The sequence below is a fragment of the Rhinatrema bivittatum genome, chromosome 1 (assembly GCF_901001135.1).
Source record: "Rhinatrema bivittatum chromosome 1, aRhiBiv1.1, whole genome shotgun sequence".
Taxonomy (NCBI): Eukaryota; Metazoa; Chordata; class Amphibia; order Gymnophiona; family Rhinatrematidae; genus Rhinatrema; species Rhinatrema bivittatum.
The window spans coordinates 180,505,709-180,532,599 of record NC_042615.1 but is presented as its reverse complement, the minus strand read 5'-3'; the positions used below and the strand labels follow the sequence as shown (position 1 = coordinate 180,532,599).

The 26,891-nt window shown below is 45.7% G+C and overlaps 1 protein-coding gene across 3 annotated transcripts in view; it reads left to right on the top strand.

The window, feature by feature from the left end:
- Positions 1-26,891, top strand: part of TBC1D19 (TBC1 domain family member 19) — a 397,957-nt gene that overhangs the window by 100,139 nt on the left and 270,927 nt on the right. For all 3 annotated transcript variants that reach the window (XM_029589774.1, XM_029589764.1, XM_029589755.1), the window contains exon 3: positions 15,977-16,022. In XM_029589774.1, the coding sequence (XP_029445634.1) occupies positions 15,977-16,022 (46 nt within the window). The remainder of the gene's footprint in view (positions 1-15,976; positions 16,023-26,891) is intronic.

Sequence of the window (26,891 nt, the reverse complement as noted above, 5' to 3'; positions counted from 1 at the left end):
GGTGTGGGTGGCCCCCTACACATCTCAGAGCAGGGAGGGGGGTGCGGTTTGCATTTTGGTGCATAAGTCTCTCCTGCTACGAGTTATTGATTCTAAATTGTACATGGAAGGGTGATATCTTTTTCTGCAATGTTGCTTTCAAAGGTTGGAATTTGGGGTGGTTAATGTCTGTGGCCCTAATGATGATTCTAATGACTTTTACTCAGCTTTCATAGTCCAGATGGGTTTCTTGTCTAGTATTCCCTTGTTGTTGGGTGGCGTTTGGAATGCATGTTTGGCCCTGAGAGTGGACAGTTCTTCTTCTAGCCTGTATCATAGTGACGGAAGAATGCCTCTTTTGGGCACAGTTCTGTGCATGACTTCTGGATCAGGCTCAACAAGCCCAGCTCAGGATTTAGTGTAATAGACATGGATTCAAAGTCTGGCTCAGCAGTCACATATTTCACTGAGGCGCCTCCTTCCTCCAGCCATAGATTTATGGTATGATGCTAAGGTAAGCTCCTCCTTCAGAGACAATTGTAGATCCTGGAGAGTAAATGACAGGTCATCTATAAGATTAACTCCTGTATTGATCACAAGCATTGTAGAATTCCCTCTATGGTTGCAGTGATGGTGAATGTACTCCTCCATGGGTGTATATTCTGACACAACTCTAGCTGAAGCACCCCCTGTGTGAGTAAGTTCTTCCAGGCCAGCCACCCTTCTCCAATGCAGTGAGACGCTGCTGATTCCTCTTGCACATCGTGACCTCCCTAGGCATGCTCAGCCCTCCTTGGACTTTAAAGGGGTTGTGGGTGAGAAAAGCCCAGCAACCCCTGAAGATGACATCTGATACTGGGGCCTATAAGAGACCTCTCCTGACATTGCTTCTGGCCTTGACAACAGGTCTTCTACCTCTGTATAGTGTGAGTTGTCTCAGCAGTCTTCCTGCACACTCAGTTCTTGGTCTTTGTTGTCTTCAGTTCCTGGTCTTCATTATCTTCAGTTCCTAGTCATTGTCCTCGTCTTCGGTTCTTGTGGATTTCGTCTTGTTCGTCAGTTCCTGTGGTCAGTCTTCAATTCTTCTGTCATTCAGCGTGCCTTGCCTCCTGCTCTGTTCATCCATCCTGCTTTCTCTTGGATGGATCTTCGGCTTTTGATCTCAGCTTGCCTCCTGGACTTCTTTTGATTGCTGCCAGCCACTGACCACTTCCTGACTACTGGATATTCAAGAACACTGCATGCCCTGACCCTAGTCTGCATCTGTCTGCTCATATTTGCCTCACTCTCATCTACAGATCTTCAGCCCTTTGGCGGAGCCCCCCACCTAAGACCCTGCATCCAAAGGTTCAACCTAAGGAGAACGTGGGCTGCTATAGGCAAAACTCCCGTTGAGCCTCCTCCTACTCTGCCAGCCGACAGTGGGGACCTGTAGGGCTCCTCCCTCCAGGTTGTGCCAACTTTACCTTGGTCCAAGGGTCCATGCCCATAATACACAGGTGCAGGGGCTGAAGTAAATATACCCCTACAGGATTGAGTTTGACCTGAGCAATGCCCAGTACTTTTCTCTTACCAGAGAACTATAAAGTGTAGATTTGGAAAGACTGTCCATAGCAGGACTAAATATATTTCCCATGGGCACAAGTCTAGATGTAGTATTTTGTTAAAGTATTTTTTATGGACATGAACTGAGGTGTAGCTGCTGGCTTAGGTTCTTTCAGACTTGATCCCCAGGTAGTCAGACTCTCATTAAAGGCCTTCTTGTTACGCGTGCCGTCTGTGGCAGACCCGCGGCACGGCCCCCTCACCTTTCTACAGTGACTCCAGCTCCTGGTTCCTCCTCGCTGGTGGCGGTGGGCCATCAGCTTCATCCTCAGGCCTCCCTCAGTGCCTCTGGCCCTGCTGTGGTCCCCAGCATTCCTGGTTCAGCCACTACGTCCATTGCTTCTCGTCGGGCCGCTCTGCATGGCCCATGGAGAAACGCTCCTTCTTGGTGCACTTGCGCAGCACTGATGTTTAAGTAGGGACCACGGCGGGAACCTGGCTGCGGCCCTGGATGATGACATCAGTGGAGCTTCAGTATTTAAGCACAGGCTCCGCTACCTAGCTTTGCCTTTGTAAAGGGTCTCCTCGCTGGTCGAGTATTCGTTGCCTCCTAGAGATTTCTCTGTTTCTATGTTTCTATAACACTTCTCATATGCTTCCTGGATTCCAATTTGACCATCCCCTCTTTCAAAATCAGGTACGGTACTTTATTCAGCTTCTCAAAACTCTAGATTAAAGTGGGAAACAAACCCTTAAAGCCTTTCAAGGCTAGGCTGCCATATGACTTCTTTGGCCAGTATCAACTGAATGCTTCTCTGTTAAACTGAGAGCTGCATCACAAAACTTGGTGGCCTCATCATTGAGGAGGAAGGAGGGAAAGTGGGATCAGGCATAACATTGGTCATTGAAATCCTGGAGTTTCTCTTGGGAACCATAGAAATGCTCTGGACACCTTGGGTACTAGCAGGGGCTTTAGTAAAGCTGGCCAGAGAACCATACTTCTACCCCAAGGCTTTACATAATCAAACTGGCTTTAATGAAGGCTTGCCGGTTGCATTATGGAAACCAGGCGCGATACAAAGTAGAACACAGAAGTGTCTTTTTTAGAACCAGGATGATTTGCACAGAAATCAGTGGCTCTAGATTAAGCAGGTTAGAGGATATGGCAAGCAGCGTTTGGCAAGGGTTGCTGATGTAAAGTCCTGAAACTCCTCCTATAAATGGCTGAAACTGCTCTCATAAAGGACAAGGAGTTTTCTTTCACTCTTATGCTGATGATATATAGCTGATATTTCTAGTGACAGACTCTATAAATGTTGTTATATGCTTAATTGCCTCCATTATAAAGACAGTCAGTCAGTGATTTAGTAGGAATAGTTTACTTCTGAATATAGTTAAAATGGAGATCATTCCAATAAGTTATGCTTTGGACGTTGTTGATTTCCCAAGAATTAAGTTGAATGGAGATGAAATTGTACCAGCAGAGGGGATACGTGATTTAGGATTCATGATTGATAAGTCTTTTAATTTTTTACCTTAATTGAAGACTTTTGTAAAAAAAAAAGTTTTGTTAACCCTTTGAACCCTAGGTTCCTATGGCAATAAACCCATCAACCCTAAGCTCCTCAGGAAAACCAATAATTTTTGTCAATGTGCTATTTTTAATATTAGTATTGTTTGCTGCCCATAGGACTCCTGTACCAGTATTACGTGGGAACGGAATAAATCAGTATGTGATTATACCGGTTTACCGGGATAACGGGTGATATTGATATTAGGCCGTCCCTGAATTCAGGGACAGTGGGTTCAAAGAGTTAAGTTACGTCTGCTGTGCTGTTTACATTATGTTTTAGAAGTTTAGGATTTTAAAACTGTGATACATTCCTTTGTGTTATCAGTTTTAGACTATTGTAATGCGTTGTATATAGGTTTTCCTAAAGTGTTTTCAGGTTGCTGCAGCTTTTATTAATTGCAGTAGCACGGCTGGTAATCCATTGTCTCAGACATTCTCATATTATACCAGTTTTGAGGAGTCTGCATTGGCTTCCAATTGAATATCGAGTGAAGCATAAAAGTATACTACTGGTACACCTAATAATCTATGGTAAATGCCCACAGATTTATACATTTGGTTACCAAGATTACAGACCATTATGAGCTTTATGCTCGATTAATCAACAGTTGTTTGTTCCTGGATCTAAAACAGTTTGATTAGAATCCACTAGGAAGCAGGCATTTTCCAAACTTCTTTTCAAATTCTCTCTTAGCCTGTCTGATTAATGTCTTACATTTAACTTTTCAATGCTTATGCTTTGTCCTATTTTCCTCTGATGGATCCTTCTTCCAATTTTTGAATGAAGATCTTTTGGCTAAAATAGCCTCTTTCACTTCACTTTCTAACCATGCCGGCAATTGTTTGGCCGTCATTACACCTTTCTTAATGTGTGTGGAATACATCTGGACTATGCTTCTAAGATGGTATTTTAAAAAAATGTCTACGCCTATGGCACATTCCTGAACATACCCAGATCAGTCCAGACAAGCAGGTTTTATTCATCCCTACCAGCAGATGGAGGTAGAGAACAAAACTTTGGGCACTGTACATATACAGAATGCCACCTGCAGTCCCTCAGTATTTCTCTACTTCCAGCAGATGATAGAGGTGCTAAACCTGCAGTACTGACTGACTGGATATTTTAAGGAAATTGCTCCCCGAGATGACAGGCTCTTGCAGAAGGGTCATCCCTCGGGTTGAGCCGGGCAAACGGGGGGGTTGGATGCCCCTGGCCAGCTTCAGCCCGCAACCCTGGGACCACTGACAGCCAGTGGTCTGGTTCCCTCAGTGGGCCTGAAGCCCCTCCGCCTGCCCGGGACAGGGAAGTACCCTTACTTTTATTTTTGTGCTTTCCTGTCTGTCTGGGATTTTAAATCTTTGTTGTAAAAAAAAAAAAAAAAAAGTCACTGGCAGCTGTCTGCTTTTGCAACAACATGTGCGGCCTAGCAGGCTGAATGCAACAGCAGAAGCATGCGGCAGGCTGTGCGTCCCAGCAGGCTGAAATCCTCAGCGAGATCGTCGGGTGCAGGCCGGGCAGTAAGTGGGCGGTTCGGAGGATCATTCAGAGGAGGGTGGTCCCAGTCAGGGCAGTTTCACTCCGGTGGGGGGTGGCTGTACTCCCGAACAAGCCACGCGGTTTTCAGTTGCGTCAGCGGCCTGTTCACCGCGCTGGTGGGAAATTCTTGGGGCAGTGCGCCCTCTTCAGGGTTTGCCAGCTGCCGCATGGTGTGCCCCTCCCCCTTGCGATCCCGGCAGCGTGGAAGCGCGGCAACCATAGGACTGCCTGTTTGGATTTTTATTTTGCCTTGCTTTATTTCTTGGTGCTTGTTATGACAGACAAGCAGCTCAGAGAGACCTGCAGGACCTGTGGTAGCCCATCGGTCGGCCTGAATGACCTCCTCCTCTGCACGGAGTGTGCTGGAGGGGGGTCTGAAAGGCAGTCAAAGCTGCGGAGGCATTTGCGGACTGCGGCGGTGGCACTGGGATCACAGGAGGGAGTGGCTATGGCCGCAGAAGTGGAGCTGGATAGGGGGGCTTTTCTCCGGGGGTCCGGGGGGTCCCCGCCGCTCTTGGTTTGACCTGGGGGAAAAGATCCGGATGTCTCGGGCCCTAACAGCCAAAAGCGCCTTCGGGGGTCCCAGGGGGTTTTCGCCTGAATTTGTACTTTTACTGCACGAGGCCTTCCTGGCTAGGGAGGCAGGTAGGTGCGGTGTCACAGAAGGCCCGACAGGTTCAGCAAAGTGGGGGAAGGTCCCCCTAAAGGTTCCGCGGGCCCTCCGGAGGGTCAGCTAGCGCGATTGGAATCAGACTCGGAAGATTTGGACGAGTCTAAGCAGGAGGATGAGGTCTCCTCGGAGGCCTATCAGGATGGGGACCCGATTGGGGCTCCCCTCTGGACCCAGGGGACTCTAAAACTGAACAGGGGACATTGGAGGGTCCGGAGGCTGAAGGCGATGATCCGCGGGTGATCCGGCTTTTCAAGAGAGAGGAGCTTCGCCTGCTTATACCTCAGGTGTTGGAGGAGCTGGGGATTAAGCTCACGCTGGAGGATTCAGATGTGAAGAGGTTAATCCAGTTCTGGATGGCCTACGGAGAGCCCCCAGTGCTTTCCCAATTCCGAAGAAAATCCAGAAATTGATCAACCGAGAGTGGGATTCCCCGACTCGGGTCTGCAAGTTGGCAGAGCGATGTCCAAGCTTTATCTGCTTCTGTAGCACCATCTGGACGTTCTCAAGGTCCCGAAGGTTGATGCGGCAGTTTCGGCAGTCACTAAGAAGACCACTATTCCAGTGGCTGGAGCTTCCGCTCTGAAGGATGTTCAGGATCAGAAGTTGGAAGTGCATCTCAAGCGAGTTTTTGAGGTCCTGAGGCTCAGCCTGCGGGCGGCGGTATGTGCAAGTCTGATGCAGTGGGCCTGTTTGTGTTGGATCCAGAAGCTGCAGGACCAGTCGGCCTCCGGGACTCTTTCCCTTGTCAAGGCGGCCTGCCTTGAGGCAGGAGTTGCCTCTGGCACGGATGCCTTGTATGTCCTGGTGAGAACCACGGCCTGCGCTATGGTGTTGGTGGTGGTGTCCAGACGACACTTGTGGCTACGCAACTGGTCAGCGGATCTGTCATCAAAATCGCAGCTCTGTAATTTGCCCTTTCAGGGGAAATTGCTGTTTGGTGAGGACCTTGATCGTCTGATGAAGTCGCTGGGAGAGACAAAGGGTAATAGGCTGCCAGAGGATCGAAAGTCTGGCCGGAAACCTTTCTCTTCTCGGCCTCGCTTTCGGGAGTCCAGACGTTTTCGTCAGACGAATCCCTCAGGGGGCCTAGGCCCCAAGGCAGTCCTCACATAGGCAACAGTCCTTTCAAGGGGCTGGAAGGTCATCTAGAGGCGGATCCACCCAAGGCGCGGGTGGCAATAAGTCCTCACAATGAGATCCGGCAGGTCCACTCCTCGTCTCTGGAAATCGGGGGCAGGCTGGCCCGGTTCTATGGGGCGTGGACCAAGATCACTTCCGACCGGTGGGTGTTGAGCGTGGTGAGAAACGGCTATGCCTTAGAATTTTCTCGCCCACTGTGGTCGGTCGCTCTGGAGTTGCGTTGTCTTTCCCGAAGCAAGCGGGCAGCAGTCCAGGAAACGCTTCAGCGGTTGTTAAGTCTGGAGGCGGTTGTACTGGTGCCAGTATCCAAACAGGGACAAGGCAGATATTCCATCTATTTCATGGTGCCCAAGAAAGAAGCACGTTCCGGGATATCTTAGACCTGAAGAAAGTCAACTAGAGTTTGAAGGTACCACGTTTTCGTATGGAGACGTTGCGCACCGTAATTGCGGCGGTACGGGGAGGAGAGTTTTTGGCATCTCTGGATCTCACCGAGGCTTATCTGCATTTCCCCATCCATCAGGAGCACCAGACGTTTCTCAGATTCATGGCTCTGGGGCAGTACTATCAGTTTCAAGTGCTGCCTTTCGGGCTGGCCACCGCCCTGCGGACATTTACAAAGGTGATGTGGTAGTTGCGGTGGCGCTGCGACAGGAGGGATTGCTGGTGCACCTGTACTTGGACGATTGGCTGATACAGGCAAAGTCACTAGAGGAATGTGTGTGGTCTATGACCGAGTTCAGTTGCTCCTGGAATATCTAGGCTGGGTTATCAATGTGCAGAAGAGACATCTGGTCCCCTCCCGTTCCCTTGAAGAATTGGGAGCCTGTTTCGACACCCAGTGGAGCAGAGTGTTTCTTACAGACGACAAGGTGAACAAAATTCAGGGGCAGATAGCGCGTCTGCTTCGTCTACAGGTACCAAAAGTCTGGGATTATTTACAGGTCCTGGGCTCGATGGCGTCCACATTGGAACTGGTGCCCTGGGCGTTTGCCCATTTGAGGCCTCTGCAGAGAGTCTTGTTGCACCGTTGCAATCCTCTGTCACAACAATATTTCCTGCCCCTGGCTCTGATGAAGTCAGCCAGGGCCAGTCTGGCCTGGTGGATGACGTGGAACAATCTGGAGAAGGGAATGTCTCTCGAGGTCCTGTAGTGGGTGGTGGTCACCACGGATGCAAGTTTTCGGGGCTGGGGGACAGTTTGTCTGGGCAGGTCTGCTCAGGGCCTTTGGTCGACGTCGGAACAGACATGGTCCATCAAGCGCCTGGAGACGAGAGCGCTGTGCCGAGCTCTGGAGCAGTTTCTACCCTTGGTCCGCGATCGGATGGTGTGAATTTTCTCGTAAAATTCGACCATGGTGGCTTACATCAACCGCCAGGGGGGAACCAAGAGTCCCACAGTAGCGCAGGAGGCTCAGCTGCTGTTCGAGTAGGCAGAGCTTCATCTCGAAGGAATCTCCGCCTCCCATGTCGCAGGAGTCGACAACGTCCAGGCGGATTACCTCAGCCGGCAGCAGTTGGATCCGGGGGAGTGGGAATTCTCTCAGAGGGCCTGGGAGCTTCTCTGCGAACGGTGGGGAACCCCGCAGTTCGATCTCATGGCAACGAGTCTCAATAACAAGACGCAAAGGTTCTTTAGCTGCTGGAGGGAGTCCGGGTGGTGGGGCTCGGTGCCCTTATATGTCCGTGGCCGACCAGAGTCCTCCTGTACGTCTTTCTTCCATGACCGCTGATAGCAAATGTACTCAGGAGTGTAGAGGGCCACGCTGGATCAGTGATTCTGGTGGCTCTGGAATGGCCTCGCCATCCATGGTTTGCGGATCTGGTGCGGCTGGCAGTGGACGGACCGCTACACCTGACCCATTTATTGGCTCTCCTGCGTCAGGGTCGTATATTTTCCGATTGGGAAGATCGCTTTTGTCTCGCGGCCTGGCTTTTGAGAGGAGGCGATTGCGCGTGAGGGGGTATTTGGAACCAGTAATTACCACACTGCTCCAAGCGAGACGCCCTGCTACCTCTTTAGCCTATTCCAGGGTATGGAAGGTGTTTGTGACCTGGTGTGGACAACAGAGATTGGACCCTCTTCAGGTGTCGTGTCCCATATTTTGTCTTTTTTGCAGGTGGGTTTATCCAAAGGATTAGCCCATAGTTCCCTTCGGGTCCATGTTTCCGCTTTGGGTTGTCTCAGAGGGAGAGTCCAGGGGAAGGCCTTGGCATCCCATCCGGATGTGGTGTGTTTTCTACGAAGAGTCAAACATCTCCGTCCACCTTTGCGTCGCATTTGTCCGGAATGGAATCTTAATCTCATGCTACGGGTCCTTTGTGAGGAGCCGTTCAAGCCTCTGAATCGGGTATCTTTGAAGATCATAACTCTGAAGACGGTCTTTTTGGTAGCTATCTGTTCGGCTAGAAGGATTTCGGAATTGCAGGCACTTTCGTGCCGTGATCCGTTTCTTCGGATATCGTCCGATACGGTTTCCTTGCGTACGGTACCTTCGTTTCTTCCTAAGGTGGTGTTGGTTTTTCATGTAAACCAATCAGTGGAGTTGCCCGGGTTTCTGGATTGGGCTCGGGATCCCTCGATGGGATGAGAACTTCACCTTTTGGATGTGAGGCGGGTGGTATTACATTATTTGAAAGTCACTAACGCTTTTCGTCATTCTGATCATTTGTTTGTCCTGTTCGGGGGAGCATAATAGGGCGAAAAGGCGTCTAAGGCTTCTTTGAAAGAGATGATTTCTGCAGCTTGTGTATCAAAAGGAAGAGCGGTTCCAGTGGGTCTTAGAGCACATTCGACTCGAGCTCAGGCGCTGTCCTGGGCTGTGTGTAAGCTGGTGTCTCCCCAAGAGATCTGTAGAGCCGCGGTGTGGTCTTCATTGCACACTTTTGCCAAGCATTAATGTTTGGATGTGCGGGCCCCGGAGGTGGCCCCCTTTTGGAGAGAGTGTTCTTCAAAAGGGTCTTTCGGGTTCCCGCCCAGTGTAAGAGGGCTTTGATACATCCCGCTTGTCTGGACTGATCTGGGTATGTTCAGGAAAGGAAAATTGGTTCTTACTTGCAAATTTTCGTTCCTGTAATACCACAGATCAGTCCAGAGGTCCGCCCTGAGGATCTCTGCCGAAAGACTGCTTGGTCTACTGCTGTACTTATTTGCAAAGCAGATTTTCCATCTTTTGGCTTCAATTTCTAGGTTTAGCGTTTTCTGCATGGTTGTCTAGTTGGTCAGGGGTATCCATGTTGGGAGCCTCGTTCGCTCTTTATTTTTCTTATATTGGCTTGGATATCGATTAATACTGAGGGACTGCAGGTGGCACTCTCGTATATATGCAGTGCCCAAAGTGTTGTTCTGGACCTCCATCTACTGGTAGGGATGAATAAAACCCGCTTGTCTGGACTGATCTGTGGTATTACAGGAACGAAAATTAGCAGGTAAGAACCAATTTTCCTTTCTTTGGGGCAGATTTTAAAAGCCCTGCGCGCCGGCACGCAAATCCCCTGGATGCGCGTAAGTCCCGGGGCTTTGCTTGGGGGGTGTGTCGGGGGTGTGTTGGGGCGGCGCGGCATTCAGGGGCGTTCCAGGGCGAGGACATGGGCGTGGCACCGACCCAGGGGCGTTCTGTGGGTGTGGCTGAGGCCTCCGAGCCAGCCCCCGGGCCGGGGAACGACACGCTGACAGCTGGCTGGCAGGCGTAACTTTCTAAAGAAAGGGGGGGAGGGAATTTAGTTAGGGCTGGGGGGTGGGTTAGGTAGGGGAAGGGAGGGGAAGGTGGGGGGGCTGGAAAAATAAGTTCTCTCCGAGGCCGCTCCGATTTCAGAGCGGCCTTGGAGGGAATGGAGGCAGGCTGCTCGGCTCGGCGCGCACAGGTTGCACAATTGTGCAGCCCCTGCGTGCGCCAACCCTGGATTTTTTAACATGCGCGCGGCAGCACGCAAATGTTATAAAATCGGGCATAGATTTTTCGCGCCTAGTTGCGCGAACAAATCTAGGCCCGTGCATTACTTTAAAAATCTACCCCTTTACTTTTGTAGCTGCACCTTTCATGTTTTTTTTTTTTTTAACTATTTTCCTCATTTTGTCAAAGTTTTCCTTTTGAAATTTTAGTGCTAGAGCCATGGATTTACTTACTGTCCCCCTTCCTGTCATTAATTAAAATTTCATCATGTTATGATCACTATTGCCAAGCGGCCCCACCACCATTACCTCTTTCACCAGATCCTGGTCTCCATTGAGAATTAGATTTAAAATTGCTCCCTCTTTTGTCAGTTCCTGAAATAATTGCTCCATAAAACTGTCATTTATTCCATCCAAGAATTTTCTTTCTCTAGCATGTCCTGATGTTACATTTACCCAGTCAATATTGGGGTAATTGAAATTTCCCATTATTACTGCACCACCAATTTGGTTAGCTTCCCTAAATTCTCTTAGCATTTCACTGTCCGTCTTATCATTTTCGCCAGTTGGACAGGAGTATATATCTTTCGGTATACTCTTCCCCAACACACAAGGGATTTCTACCCATAAAGATTCAATTGTGCATTTAGTCTCTTGCAGGATCTTTATTCTGTTGGACTCTATGCCATCCCGGTCATAAAGCCCCACCCGCCACCAAGTTGCTCCTCTCTCATTGCGATAAAAAAATGTTTTTAATTTTTTATTTCTGAATTTTCAATACAAATCAAGTATTTGTTTACAATAGAAACTTGGATTAGTCATTAAAGATAACATTCTTACAGAAAGTATATAAACCATTGAGCTATTCCATAATGGCTAAACTATAATCTCAAACTTCTCTCGTTGGGGGGTTTAGATTTGAGGAAAAAGAACAAAAAATAAAAAGAAGAAATGGTATAACCCTGAACAAGAGCAGTTAAATGTTTTCCTTATGATTCTCTATGAGGCACCATTGGCAGAAAAAAAATCAATAAAATCTCTTAAATGCTCAGGCACAAAGAAGATGTAACAATCACTTTCCTTCCTTACAATACATTTGCAAGGGTAGCGCAACATAAAAGTTGTGCCTAAGGTATCAGTCTCCTGCCTCATACTTAAGAAGGCTTTATGCCTTTCTTGAGTGATCTTTGAGATGTCTGGGAACATGCGTATAATTATACCATGAAAGGGGGTATTTAAATGCTGAAAATACTTTTTGCTGACATCCTATTCTGCAATCAATGTAACAATCAATGCAGTACATACAATTTTTTCTATAGCAGAGGACTCAAGAATCATAGTAAGATTATCTACATCAAATTGATTTTGCTCCTGCGGAACATTTCCCCCTCTTTCAGCACTAGTTCTAGGAATGAAATAAACCTTATTTATCACAGGCATATCAGAGTCCGACATTTGAAGAATCTCCCGGAGATATCTTTTAAAAGTTATTGGGAGCTCACCCATAATTTTAGGAAATTTGATCAATCTCACATTAAGTCTCTGGTTCCAGTTTTCTAGTAGTTCCAATCTTCTGGACAATGTAGTTCTATCTTTTATTGTTGCCTGGTTGAAAACTTGTATATTTCCTATTTCTGTTTCCAATCCATCCACTTTTTCTTTTATTTCTTGCAGTGACTGATTTTGCTCAGAAATCTTATTGTTTAGAGAAGAGGCTATTTGTTCCATTCTCTGGTTGCTAGCTCTTACAGCAACTGTGAGATTAGCAGAAAGTTCCCATAATGTCTCCATAGTTACCACTGCTGGTCTTATAGGGGTTTCTATGAGCTCACCCGATGAAACTGGTGTACCGGTGGCTGGTGCACTGGTTGCCCCTCGGCCAAACGTCTCCAAGATTCCCCCTAGAGGATTCCTTGTCGGCTCTGGCTGGGCAGCGGCCTCGCTTCCTTCTCCCTGCAGTCCTGAGATGCTGACTTCATCATTCAGCGTCTCTAGCAGAGTCTTAGGTGACACTCCCCTCTCAGCTGGTGACCAAATCTCGGGGGGGGGCTGAGGGAAACCTTCGCCTCTGGCGGTGGCGAATTTCCTCCCTTCAGCACTGTAGCAAGGCTACTCCCCCCGGTCATCGCTGCTCCCGGAGTTGTGAAGGTAGTTATAAGCCTCTGTTCAGATAGCTATGTCGAAATAGAGGGAAAACCCTTATTTTCCCTTTGCGTTTTGCTGGCATTGTTTAAATTATTTATTTCTCAAAGTAACAAAGTTCCAAGGAGTATAAAACGCCGTTCAAAACGAAACTGCTCAGCAACTCACTCACACTACTCCGCTCAGGGCGCCATCTTGCCCCCTTTTAAGAACATAAGAACATAAGAAATTGCCATGCTGGGTCAGACCAAGGGTCCATCAAGCCCAGCATCCTGTTTCCAACAGAGATCAAAACCAGGCCACAAGAACCTGGCAATTACCCAAACACTAAGAAGAACAAAGTTCTTTTTTACTCAACGCACAATTAAACTCTGGAATTTGTTGCCAGAGAATGTGGTTCGTGCAGTTAGTATAGCTGTGTTTAAAAAAGGATTGGATAAGTTCTTGGAGGAGAAGTCCATTACCTGCTATTAAGTTCACTTAGAGAATAGCCACTGCCATTAGCAATGGTTACATGGAATAGACTTAGTTTTTGTGTACTTGCCAGGTTCTTATGGCCTGGATTGGCCACTGTTGGAAACAGGATGCTGGGCTTGATGGACCCTTGGTCTGACCCAGTGTGGCATTTTCTTATGTTCTTATGTTCTTAAGAATCCATGCTACTGATGCAATTAATAGCAGTGGCTATTCCCTAAGTATAATTGATTAATAGCCATTAATGGACTTCTCCTCCAAGAACTTATCCAAACCTTTTTTGAAACCAGCTACACTAACTGCACTAACCACCTCCTCTGGCAACAAATTCCAGAGCTTTATTGTGCGTTGAGTGAAAAAGAATTTTCTCCGATTAGTCTTAAATGTGTTACTTGCTAACTTAATGGAATGCCCCCTAGTCCTTCTATTATTCGAAAGTGTAAATAACCGAGTCACATCTACTCGTTCAAGACCTCTCATGATCTTAAAGACCTCTATCATATCCCCCCTCAGTCGTCTCTTCTCCAAGCTGAACAGCCCTAACCTCTTCAGCCTTTCCTCATAGGGGAGCTGCTCCATCCCCTTTATCATTTTGGTTGCCCTTCTCTGTACCTTCTCCATCGCAACTATATCCTTTTTGAGATGCAGCGACCAGAATTGTACACAGTATTCAAGGTGCGGTCTCACCATGGAGCGATACAGAGGCATTATGACATTTTCCGTTCTATTAACCATTCCCTTCCTAATAATTCCTAACATTCCATTTGCTTTTTTGACTGTTGCAGCACACTGAGCCGACGATTTTAAAGTATTATCCACTATGATGCCTAGATCTTTTTCCTGGGTGGTAGCTCCTAATATGGAACCTAACATCGTGTAACTACAGCAATATAGCACTATCCCATTGGTTATCTTCCTTCCACCGTGTCTCTGAGATGCCAATTAACTCTATGTCATCATTCAGTGCTATACACTCTAACTCCCCCATCTTACTTCTTAGACTTCTGGCATTAGCATACAAACATTTCAAAGTGTGTATTTTGTTTGTATTAATATTCTGCTTTTCAGTTGTGAGGGATAATTTGGAATCTTTTAGCTCAGGTAGTTCTGTATTTATAGGCACATGAACTGCATTTCTTATTACTGGAACTTCTCTGTTGGGATGCGCTAACTCTAATGCTTCATTAGTATCCTTCGAAGATACCTCCCTCCGGACCATGTGCTGCTGAGCGACAGTCGGCTTTCCCCTTTGTTCTAGTTGTTAAGCTTGGGATCTATTCATTTAATGTCTGGGTAATTGCCAGGTACTTGTAGTTTGGTTGGCTACTGTTGGATATAGGATACTGGGCTTGATCGACCCTTGGACTGAGCCAGTATGGCATATCTTATGTTCTTATGTTTTTATATTTTCCTCCTGGTTTAATCACAGCCTTTTTTTTTTGCTTGTTTTATTTTCCTTTCACCCATTTCTGTTTGATCCCATGCAAAGCTTTCTATAATCTCTGCTGCTTCTTCAGAATTTAGGTGATAGTGATATCATAAATGGGAACTATTTTCTATGTAAGGTAATTTAGTGGGAGGAGGTAGGCTATTATGGGATGGGGTGAACACCAAAGTCAAGTAATTCCATGTATGCTAGGTTTCTCTAATTTACAGTTGTGAAATGAATTGAAGTCATTCGAGACTTTGTAAACCAGTCCTGTTTTTTCCTATTTGCATTTATGTGTAATGGGATGCCAGGCTGGAGGTGTGGTATACCCCATAGGTGTGGTGCACGACTGCAAGGCTAGACAAAGACCTACCCAGCCCCCTCTCCCACAGGTAGAGCCCTTGAGTTATGGGGGGTTGGTAGGGCTTAGCTGCGGTGGCAGTACATCATGCCTGGAAGCTTGTCTGGTACTGAGCTTGGAGGGAGCTGGATAAGCTAGATGAGGCTAGGCGGGCTAGATGAGACTGAACCTGAGGACTAGATACTGGAGCAAGTGTTTAGTGGGATACTGAGCAAGGGCTGGGGCTGGGTACAGATACAGACTGGGCCTGACACAGAGCAGGGACTGAGACTACATACAGACATAGGTTTGGACAGGATACTGATCAGGTACTGGGGCTGGATACAGATACAGGCTTGGGCAGGAAACTGAGCAGGGAATGGGGCTTAGTACAGACACAGGTTAGGCTGGATATAGAGTGGGAACTGGAACTAGATAGAGACTGGGACAACACAAGGCAATGAATACTGGGGCCTGGACTGGGCAGGGCACGACAAGACCAGACAAGGACAGGACTAGATAAGACAGATATGGACAGGACTAGACAAAGACTATACAAGGACAACTCAGAACAGAGAAAACTGAGACCCAAAGGCAGCAGTACAGAAGGCCATTAGGCTGTTAAGGAGCAGACATGAAGGCCACAAGTCAAGATAATGCCTGATTAGGCCACAGAGTGAGGTGCAAGGTAAAAGCAGACCCGGAGTCCACAAGGCAAGGTAAGGCTTGAGTAGGCTACAGAGCAAGGTACAAGATAACAGAAGACCTGGAGGCCACAAGGCATGGAGCAAGGTAAGAGCGGCCAGGTCAGAGAGCCAAGGGTGACTCCATGATGAGGCCCTGAAGTTCAAGCAGAGCAGGGTTAAATGGGGCTTGAGCTTGGGTGTGGTGTGAGCAACAAAGAGGATCTTGGCAAGGCTGGAAGTGAGGTTTGCTGAGGACCCCTGGTGGAGGGAAGGGCTGCACAACAGGCAGAACTAGGGCATGGAGAGCCTGTAAAACAGGCAAAACTGTGACAATATGGTTTTATCGTTTGAATATTTATAAGCAAAACAGAATTTAAGTTGCAAGGGTGCAAAATCATTTCTTGAGTCAGTCTTTCCTTGGAGACCAGGGGTCATCTGGTCTCTTATCTAGGTAAACTTAAATCTTAGACAGCTTGACTGAAGAGAAGGATAGGAAAAAGGGAAATTTTAGATGTTTTGAATTGGGCCCTTTGCATTTATTGTGTATTCTGGGTTTTTTTTAACAGGTTGGGAGAAGAAACTACAGAATGCAGTTTATCGTGAACTTAATGTGTGAGTTATTTTTTATGAACTAATAATTTTGTATATTTTTGTGATCCTTTGTTTTCCACAATATTTTGTGGTTTGTTACCTGTTAATATTGTAACTAATACACAAAGTTTCTTAGCAGTACACACAAGAGACTAACTGGATGGGTTATGACTGATTAATGAATGAAATCAAGGCATTCTTTACATAAGAAATAGGATATTCTTTATACAAGGCAGTCTTTACATAGGAAATCACATGTTATTGAAATAGTTGTAGAAAGAACATTTCATATAGCAAGGTAAGTCTACCAAATGTCTCAATTAGACTTTTTATGTGAATTTTTTATACTTTAAGCTGTGGGCATTACAAGCTTCATTGGTAGCTCATGTGCCCATTCAGTCATATGAAGGTCTATGTGATATAATGATATATTAGTCATTTAATCTGGTTCTCAGCCCAGTAAAGAAGCCTCCGCACCTTTAATCCTGTCAAACATCTAGCTTCTCAGCAGCTAGCTGCCTCCCTGACTTCAGTTTCCGACATACAGCTCTTCCTTCCAAATGTTCCCAGGCCCTCTCTACCCTTCTCTGGCAGGTTAACTTTCTACTTTAGTTGAAGTTTACCCAATTGGTTTCAGATGGTCAGTTAGCTCAATTGGCTTCATAGCTCACTTTGCCTTAGAACTACACCTCCCAGAAGGCAACCATGATCTCACTTACTGTCAACACAGAACCCTCAGAGATTGTGTCACCCAAGAAACTTCATTTTAACCATGAGTTCTCTTTCTGTCTTTTTTTTAAGCAATCCACTAGAGCTCTCCCTATATGCAAACTGTCCAAACTTCAAGGGAAGAATGCCTGCTTTCCCATAATACTTTCTTTCCCCAACTCTCTCCTCTTTTCATCATAGCTCCTTCTCTTCTCAACACAGTCCACTATATTTCTCTGTCTTGTTCTTGTTAATGGCTCTTCTTAGCCACATGTACACAGAAACAGAAAAATTATGGTAGAAAAAGACCATATGGCCTATATAGTCTGCCCATCTCTACAGTCCCAGTCTCTTGGCCAATGTACAGTCATGCTCTATCTTTGAGATGAATGCATCAAGGATTACATTAATTTTGCAATGCTAACAACAAAATAGCACTGCAAATACAGTGTAACTGGTTCTCTGTGATAATTTAAAATGGAGAATGAGCACAATCCAATTAAGAAGGCAAAATAGTGAACAGCTAATGAATTTTCTGATGCATGCTGCTCTGCAGTCTCTCCACTCTCAAGCAGGCACCACACTGATTATAACAGCAGTTAGGGCTTACATTTCCAGACAGTTCTTTTAGGTTGCTAAAGAACTGGATTTACTGTTATACAGTATATCTGTGGCCAGGTCAAGAAGAAGAAAGACAACAGACAGCCTAGAGATGCAAACAGATTAGAGGAAATAAAATTAGAAAAAGAAAAAAAGCAGGAGATACTTGGGTAGAGTTTAGGGAGAGAGAAGGATCAAATCCCCAACTTCTGCCAATCCTCAAGAAGTGAAAACTATAAGAGAAAGTAGGAAAGGAGAAAAGTAATATGCAAGGAACCAAAAATACAGAGAAAAAGCATGGAGGATTCAGAGGAGACAGAAATAGACAGGATAGCAAGGGAAGGAGAATCCCCAGTGATTGATGTTGAATGGAAAGGAGAGAACTGGCATATCCAGATCATCTGCCCAAATAGGCCTAGGGAGGTAGCTGGAGTGCTGCCTTTTAAAGACCCATTACATAGAAGCAGAGGTGAAATTTTATGACACCCTGTAGAGAGAGAAAGAGAGACCCAAGGTACTGAGCCTGAAGTCAAGCTACAGATGTACAGTGACCATTAACTGCTAGTAAGGTCACTGGATCAAAGGAAACACTGTTTTTCTTTCATGAAGGCTCTTTTCTTTTCCTTCCTCAGGAAAGAGTACATATTAAAAGCTTTCACAGTGTGTGTGTGGACATTTGGCTGTGCTACATCTATGGCACATCTTCATATGAGACAAGCCAAATGGATGTTAACATCCCAGTGGAACAAAGCCATTCAGGGACAACAAATGCATCCATGTACCAGAGAAATACTCTGTCTTAGTAGCTTTTCCATTCAACATCAATTGAAACCATAGTAGATTGCAATCTGGGCAAACATTTTGTAGCCCTTAGAAACTCCCAAAGCTCGGGACAGTGATCCCAGTATTAACCAGGCACTGCAAATAGGGGGCTTAACATTAAGGGCCTGTTCAGTACCCACTAAGATGACATCCCAGATCCCCTACAACTTATTACATAAAACCAGGTTATGAACTAATGTCCCAATTCTATCTGACACTTAATACAATTAGCAGATTGTACAATATCCATTCAGTGTGATTTAACTGTGTAAGAATGGTGTAAGAGTCTAAGCTGCCTCTCCTGGAACTTAATTTCTATAGAAATTTTACCAAGGCCCCCGATAAATTGTATCATGTCCTCATTTATAATATTAGAAGGTAATTCATGGTTCCAATAATTTGTCAGTTTAGCTAACATTTTAGCTATGTATTTAACTAACCTCATTTTATACCAAATTTTATACCAAATTTGTTGCTAAATTTCCCTATAGAATGTATTTCCTCTTCCAAGGAATCTGGTTGCAAAATAAATGTGGAAACACTTGTTTCAAGAAAAAAACTATTGCCTAGCTTCCAGGTAAGCATAAAAATGCTTATTAGGTAAACTAAATTGACCCTTTAACTATTCAAAAGAAAGCACCACATTTCAAACTTTACAATAAAGGGCAAACAGAGTACATAAGCCCTTAAATTTCCAAGTTTTAAAAATCAGATTTTTAGTTCCAGGGAGAAAAGGAACAATTCAGAAACCATATATGTCACACCCCACCATTTACATAGAAATCTCCAGGACTGAACCACAGGCCTGAGCAAGGGGTAAGTTCGCAAAAAGGGAGAGATTATTTGATCAGGCATATGCAGTACGCTCAAGAAAGATTGTCTATGAAAATGGGACACAACTATGCCCAAAGTGCAGTATTTATAATCCTGCAATATCTATTTCCACAAAAAGCTTCAAAACTTAAAATTCTTAGTTTTCTAAGGGGGTGACCAAACCATGGCTTATTAAGATCTTCTATCATTGGGCAGGGTAGATCACCACCTGTAACACAAAGTCCTAACTACATTGGCTCCAGATCACAAGAATATTTCAGGACCAAGAAAAAATAAAAACAGAACATACCATATAGATAAAAATAAAAGTACAGTACAGTCTCTTTGCAGTTCTTCAAGCTAGTTACACTGGTTAAACTGGAGTAAAAGATATATAGTCTGCAGGGGCTCAAAATCTTATGCATTGCCAACCTGCGCCACCAGCCATTTCCCTTTCTAGGATGGCATACAGGCACAGGCAGCAACTGATGGGATCACAGCTCCAGCGCACAGATCATTGCTGCATTGTTTGACCCCACAGAGGGGTCCATTAAGTGATTTAGCTCTTTTAGGAAAGGTATCATTTAATTGAGGAGCTGCCCCTTTAAGAGCAGCTCCTGTCTGCGCAGTCTCCTTTCCAGCTCTACTGTCCTCATTGTGGTTGGCCTTTGCACTGCTTCAGCCCTGCTGCAGCTCCTGTTTCTCCTTGGGGGCCTTATTTAGCTATTCTTCCTATTTCCCAGGCAGTTTTTTCCTACAGCACAGGGGAAAGTTCCAGCGATAGCAGCTTGTCTTTTTTGTAGTGCAATCCTGCTCTTGGCAGGGTTGGCTTCTCTGCTCTTCCCCATGCCTGATCGAGCTGCCTCAGCTCTCCAGTGTCAGCTGCTCTCCATAGTTGCTGCTCTTCCTTCCCTTCGGGTGCATGCTGGTATGCAGCTGCTGACTTCATTTCTGCTGAGGCCCTGGGGCAAACTGGCCTCCCCAGTTTTGCAGCCATAGGGAAAAGGAAGGAATCGACAAACAGGAATGGCGGTACCCATCCAGCAGCAGGGGGGGCATTTTCGGGTGTTCAATCGCACCACTGTTGTTGCTCCCTTGATCTTCAGACACTGGGGCACTTCCAGGTTCCACAGCACATCTTTGACTCAGGCATACAGTTGCTCTGCTGCCTCCACTCTCTTGTGGGGCCCTGCTTTTCCTATCATGCTGCCTCCTGGGTTCCATGTTATGCTGGCCCGCGTTTCTTCAGTGCCCGATCATGCCAGCGCTGATGTCTCCCCGTAAGGCTCCTTTCTCTCCCCACTGGCCTCCGTGGTTTTGTGGCAGCAGGGAGAGAGCCAAAGCAATCAGGAAGTATGTGCAGCAGCCTGGGGGCAGTAGGGACATCTCCGGGACTGATGGTGGTGGAAAAATGCAGCGGAAAAAAATGCTGAGGGGTCCTCCTCTTTTGAGTGCCTGAATTTGGTCCGCAGACATTTGGGTCCCTGCCTCTCTGGGGCTGGCAAATACTTTCTCTCGTTCTCTGCTGGGCCAGTTCCTGTGCCTCACCAGCGTTTCAAAGATCAGAGAGAACTCCACAAGATGGTGGTAGTTGTGGCTCAGGCTTTCCATGGCAGCAAGAAGGGGAGATAACAAACACTGCCGTATCTGCTGACACCATGACCGGAGAAAGTTCTATATTCAGGTCTGTGCAGCCACTGCCTTCAGTCCCGTCATTTTCAGGAACTCGGGCAAGTACCTCCTCAGCTCCCAGCATTTGTCAATAGGTACTCCTGCCTCCTGCCACATCAGATGTCACGGGTACCACCTCTCTGGTGATATCACCAAGTTCCTTGTGGACTTGCATCAACTCAGCCTGCATTAATGTAACCATATCCAGCTCTAAGTGAGTAGAATGAAGGTTTTCAGGCTCGACCCATTCCCCAGAGGCAGACCCGATGGCTGTCTTTAGCCCATTGTTGTCTATGGAGGAATTTTTCTCAAATTTTACAAAATCAATATAAAGGCCAAAAAAGACACATTTAACACTGGAAACTTCCGTCTTCACACCCTGCACTCCTCCAAGACCCACGTTCCTGGGTATCATTTTATGTAACCCCCATCTTTGGGTGGCTGCTAGCCATTGATGGAGCCATAAAAGAATTTAGGGCCTGATATTCAAATTGCATTCAATGCTATTTAGTTGGATAAGCAGGACTTACGCTGCTAAATATCGGCCGCTGAATATACACCATATTAGCCGCATAAGTTGTGGGCAGGCAGTGTGTGGATTTGGTCTTAGCCGCATAAATTGTACAGCTAAGCTAGATGTGCCATAGAGCAGGTCTAACCTTAGCCGGTTAGACTTATCCGGCTAAGCACTCAGCTATATGCGTATATTCACCGGCATAGTCATGTCGCTGAATATACATCGTAACTTAGCCGGATAAATTCTAACTGGACAGTTTTGAATATTTAGTCTTTAGTGTTTCTTCTGGGCTTGAACCACTCCTAGCTAGTTCTTTAATGTCTTTTTCCCCCAGGGTCTGGATTCGTTGTTGGTGGGGGAAAAGTAAACTCATTTTAAGACCCAGAGTACTAGGGGTGACTGTTTCTTTCTGTATCACTGGTAAACAAAGTTTTTGTTTCCTTCAGGTTTTTTGGTGTTCCAAATAGATTTTTTTATGTTGATCACAGATTTATTTTTATCTTATTTTATTTGCCATACTGGGTCACACCAAAAATCCATCAAGCCCAGTATCCTATGTCCAACAGTGACCAATCCAGGTCACAAGTACCTGGCAGGATCCCCAAAGGCCAATAGGATTCCATGTGGTTTATCCCTGGGATAAGCAGTGGATTTCCCTATGTCCACCATAATAATGGCTTTTGGACTTTTCTTCCAGGAAGTTATCCAAACCTTTTTTAAACCCAGCTATATTAATAACTTTTACCACATCCTCCAACAATGAATTCCAGAATTTATGCATTAAGTAAAAAAAAAAAAAGATCTTTGACTTAAGTGTATTACTTCAAAATTTGTACATCACGTAAGGTTTTTGAGAAACGGCCAATTTTGTGTTACAGTAATTGTGAAATTTTAAAACATAATCTTGCATACATATATTTTCTTGCTGGACAGTAGTTTTTATGATTTTTAAAATTCATGTCATATTTTTGATGGCCATAAGCAAAGTATCATGTAACAGAGACTAACCTTTTTAAAAATACACCAAGAAACTCTGCCTGATCATGCTAGAACTTACTCGGGCAAACCCCAGCTCGGCTGCAAGATTCCAACTTGTTTCCATGACGACACAGCCTTATATATGCAGCAGCAATGAGTAGTCTCCTACGCATCATCTGTGTGAATGAGCGAATCGTATCGCTAAAACTGTTGAGTTTAAAGCTTGTAGATTTAATTTCAGATACTTTATGAAATGTCGCGCCAATGTCGTAATAGCCGTGACACGTTTTGTTACATCTGTGGTGAGTTTACTCTGAAAGCACAGAAAAGGAGTATGGAAAAACAAAAACCAGACCGATGCCTTGGAAAGGATTTTATTCAATTATTATTATGCTCAATAAAATCCTTTCCAAGGCATCGGTCTGGTTTTTGTTTTTCCATTTCCGTGGCTTTCCTGGACCGATTACCATCTTGTTTTGTGGGTCCAGCCCTATTTCAGAAAAGGAGTAAGACTGAACTCATTAAGAAGGCATACAAGTTTTACTTCGGGTGCAAAATTGATGACCAGGACAGAGCATGGGCTCCTCATATATGTTGTGCATTTTGTGCCAGCAGTCTGCGAGCTTGGCTGAAAGGTGTGCGACCATGCATGCCGTTTGCCATCCCAGTGATATGGAGGGAACAGAAAGATAATAAAACTGACTGTTACTTCTGCATGACGAATGTGACAGGATACTCATCAAAGAACAAGAAATTTGAGTACCCTAACCTTGCATCAGCAATGTGACCAGAGCCGCATGACGACAGTCTTCCTGTTCCAAAACCGCCAGAGGTGAGGACACTTGATGATGAGGATGAGGAGGTAGACAATGATGGCGAGCCGTCGCAGGTGGAAGCTGCAGCTGATCCTGACTTTGTGCCATCAACATTCAGCGATCCTCATTTAATATCTCAGGCAGAGCAGAACGATCTGGTCAGAGATTTGGCTTTATGGAAGTGTCAGGCGGAGCTGCTTGGGTAAAGGCTGCAAGGATGGAATCTTTTGTCATCTGATACGAAAATTTCAGTATTTTGCAACTGTCATGAAGATTTGAGAAAATATTTCAACCAAGTAGACAATCTGACTTTTTGCTGTGACATCAATGGATTGTTTTGTGCTCTTGGATGTGACCACGACCCAACAGAATGGCGACTGTTTATTGATTCATCAATCTTAAGTTTGAAGGCTGTTTTGCTGCACAACGGCAATATCTACCCATCAGTACTTGTGGGACATGCCGTTCATATGAAAGAAACGTATGAGAACATGCAGCTGAACCACATTGAATACTCTAGGTACAACTGGAATTTGTGAGGTGATCTCAAGGTAGTTGCAATTCTACTGGGTCTGCAGCTTGGTTACACCAAGTATTGTTGCTTCCTTGGTGAGTGGGACAGTCGAGCAAGAGATTCGCATTACGTCAGAAAAGTCTGGCTTTTCCACAAGAATTTGGTTCCAGGGCAGAAGAATGTTGCGCACGACCCATTGGCAGATCCAAGTAAGATATTTCTTCCACCTTTGCACATCAAAATTGGGCTGATGAAAAACTTTGTTAAGGCAATGAACAATCAAAGTAAAGCCTTTGATTATTTGCGGCAAATGTTTCCATGCATAAGTGACGCCATGATAACAGAAGGTGTTTTCGTTGGCCCACAAATCCGAGCTGTGATGAAGGACAGCCACTTTGATGGTCTTCTGCAACGTAAAAAACGTGTTGCGTGGACATCCTTCAAGAATGTAGTTTGTAACTTTCTAGGCAATTATAAGGCAGCAGACTATGTCGAACAGGTTGAAAATCTGCTTCAGGCATACAAATTGATGAAGTGCAACATGTCATTGAAGATACATTTTCTTCATTCCCACTTGGACTTCTTCCCAGACAACCTTGGCGCTGTGAGTGACGAACATGGTGAAAGGTTTCATCAAGACATTGTCAAAATGGAGAAACGGTATCAAGGCAAGTGGAACCCCTCCATGCTGGGTGACTATTGTTGGATTCTCATCAGCGAAGCATCGGACAGTGATTGCAAATGAAAATCTGCGACAAAACATTTTTAGTTTTGTTTTCTGGTGCCAACATTGCCATTATAGCTTATGCCGCTACAGACACGTAACAATGTGTTATGGTTATTGATGTTTGGGTGGATCTTTGGACACTGTGGCAGCTGACCACGCCCACGGGGGGCAGTCCCGTGAGGGACCACGGTGTCAGGCTAGACTCTGGACACACAAACACAGATTTGAATCTTTTATTAAACAGTTTTGGAAACCACCAGAGGTGGCAGTAGTGAGTAGTAGATGTTGAGCCCGGCTGGACAGGTCTCCCACAGAACGCTGGAACAGAGAATCCTCTGCTAGGCTGTGCTATAGTGGAAAGAGACTGAGAGTTATGAGTACACAATGAGAAGCATTCAGAGTCCCAGATAGAATTAGGAGAAGCTCCAAAACAGGGAGAGCAGGCCCTCGAGGTGTGAGTACCTGATCCCTTAGAGCAGAGAGACTCAGTGCTATTGTACTCACACAGCAGTAACAGCGATTCCACTAGATGAGAGGTCTGGCACCGGAATAGAGGGCAGGCCCTCGAGGAGCGAGTACCTGGTTACAGGGAAGCAGTACTGTGGAATAGATGGTAGTTGTACTCACAGATGGAAACTGTTAGTGAAGTCTTCCAAGTAGAAAGGTTTGAAGATGCAGGCAGCGACTCAGGGAACATGGGCCTTCGAGGAGCGAGTACCAGTTTCCTGATAGCACCTGAAAGAAGCAGAAGAGGCCCCCGAGGAGCGGGTACCCTGTTAGCAACCCTGAAGGGTGTAAGAGTTCCAGATAGCGCTGGAGTGGCAGAGCAGCTTCGGTACGGAGAGCAAATCCCATCCGTAGAGTTACCGTTGCTAACTCAATGAGCTAGCAAATACTGTAGGCTTAAATATCCGGGCAGCATGACTTCATCTTAGGGGGACGCCCCTGAGGTTCGCGCCAAAGTGGAAATAAAGATGAGGGTAGCGTGTGTGCGCGCACCCTAAGGTACCTTGGAGGAGCATGGCGGGAAGCAGCACCAAAGCCGGTCCGGGGACGCTGGAAACAATGGCAAACAGACTCCGTGGCAGCCAGTAGTTCGAGGTGAGCAGGAGGAGCCGCAAGCAGAGTGAGGTAGGTGGGGCGAAGCCGTCATAGACCGACGGTCGCAACACAATGCTTAATGTATATCGCACTTTTCTGGCAAATTGTACGTGATACAGTCACAATAAATGCATATTTGTGTTCAGTTTGTTCTACTTGTTTCACCGAAGGTTGTGGAGGAAACAAAATGTTCCCAGAAATTTGTTTACCACTGTTTCCTGGAAGAGGGATGTTTTCCCACTGTGTACTGTTAGTGCCAATAATGACACTGAAGCCACTGATAGTGTGTCCAAAAATAAAGTCTTTACTGATGGGTAATTAGGTGAAATATGGCACAATATACTCAGTCCTCAGCATCACAGGTTTGCTTGTTGCTTATAGTCTCTTTCTCTCTGTCTGTGCATAGGTATCTATAACCAGGGCCAGGGAAGCATCCATCCACCAGGGCTTGGTTAAGTGGAATTCCGGGGGGGGGGGGGGGGGGCGGTCAGGGTATTCTTTGATTGGGTAGTAAAACCCATTCCAAACTGGCAAAAATGGGTAACTCAGTCTCTGCAACGAGAATCCACTATCCTCTCTCTCCCTAGGGTTGAAGACTCCAAACGAGTGTCCTCAAAGATTCAAGTGGTTTTTACTCAAGAGTTAGGAGAAGTTTTCTTGTCTCTTCTCTCTTTCAATAGAATCCCTGATGAGAGGGATCCTCTGTGGCACATATGGAAGCAGAACTCTTCCTCTCTGGTCTTCAACTATAATCAAGTTTCCCAAAAATAAAGTTAACACCAGAGTTTGTCCCTTGCATCAGGTCACCACCATATCTCCTTTCTCATTGAGGGTACAGAGGGGCATGTCTTCCCTCCAAAGGGCACCCCAGGCACAGGGTTCCCCATCCCCCAAGTCCAGGTGAAACCCAAGGGTCTCGCAAGGCTCCTACCACAAAAATGCAAAATCCTGAAAAAAAAAGCCAGAGGAAAGCCCCAGCAGCCAGTTAATGGATGGGTAGGAGTCACCTCCGAACTTTGCTTAGGATCCCCAGGCAGAGTTTGCTTGGACCCTCCAAGCAGGCCTGAAAACCAATGCAAACAAACGCACCTTACAGCCACTTAACTCTCCAAAACCTAAAGGCACTGCCCATAGTCTGTAGAAAGCTGCTTAAATAACCTCAGGGGACTGATCATCCCTGTGCCCTCAAAGGAAGGGGCTGTATATGAATGGTACCTCCCCCCATTTACTAAACTCACTGTCCCTAGCTAAAGGAGTAAACCAGGGCCTTAATGGTAATGAAACTGAAGGCTCCATTACATATATTTAATTTATATAGGAAAAAAAGTCAGCTAGTTTACAGACTCCCAAATATTTTATGTGATAATTTACCCATTATAGTGAAAAAACCCTTTGTCATTGTACTTTAGTCTCAGTGTTGACAGGTAATGCTTCAGATTTATCAGAATTAATTTTCAAACCTGCAAATGAACCAAACGGGCCAAAAATATCCAAGAGTATCAGTTTAGTTTCAAACATTTATTATTATTAAAGTTTCTTAATCGCTTTATACTACAAACAAGAGCATATCATCAGCAAATAAACTTATTTTATGCTCCATTTACTCAGCCAAAAGCATTGTATG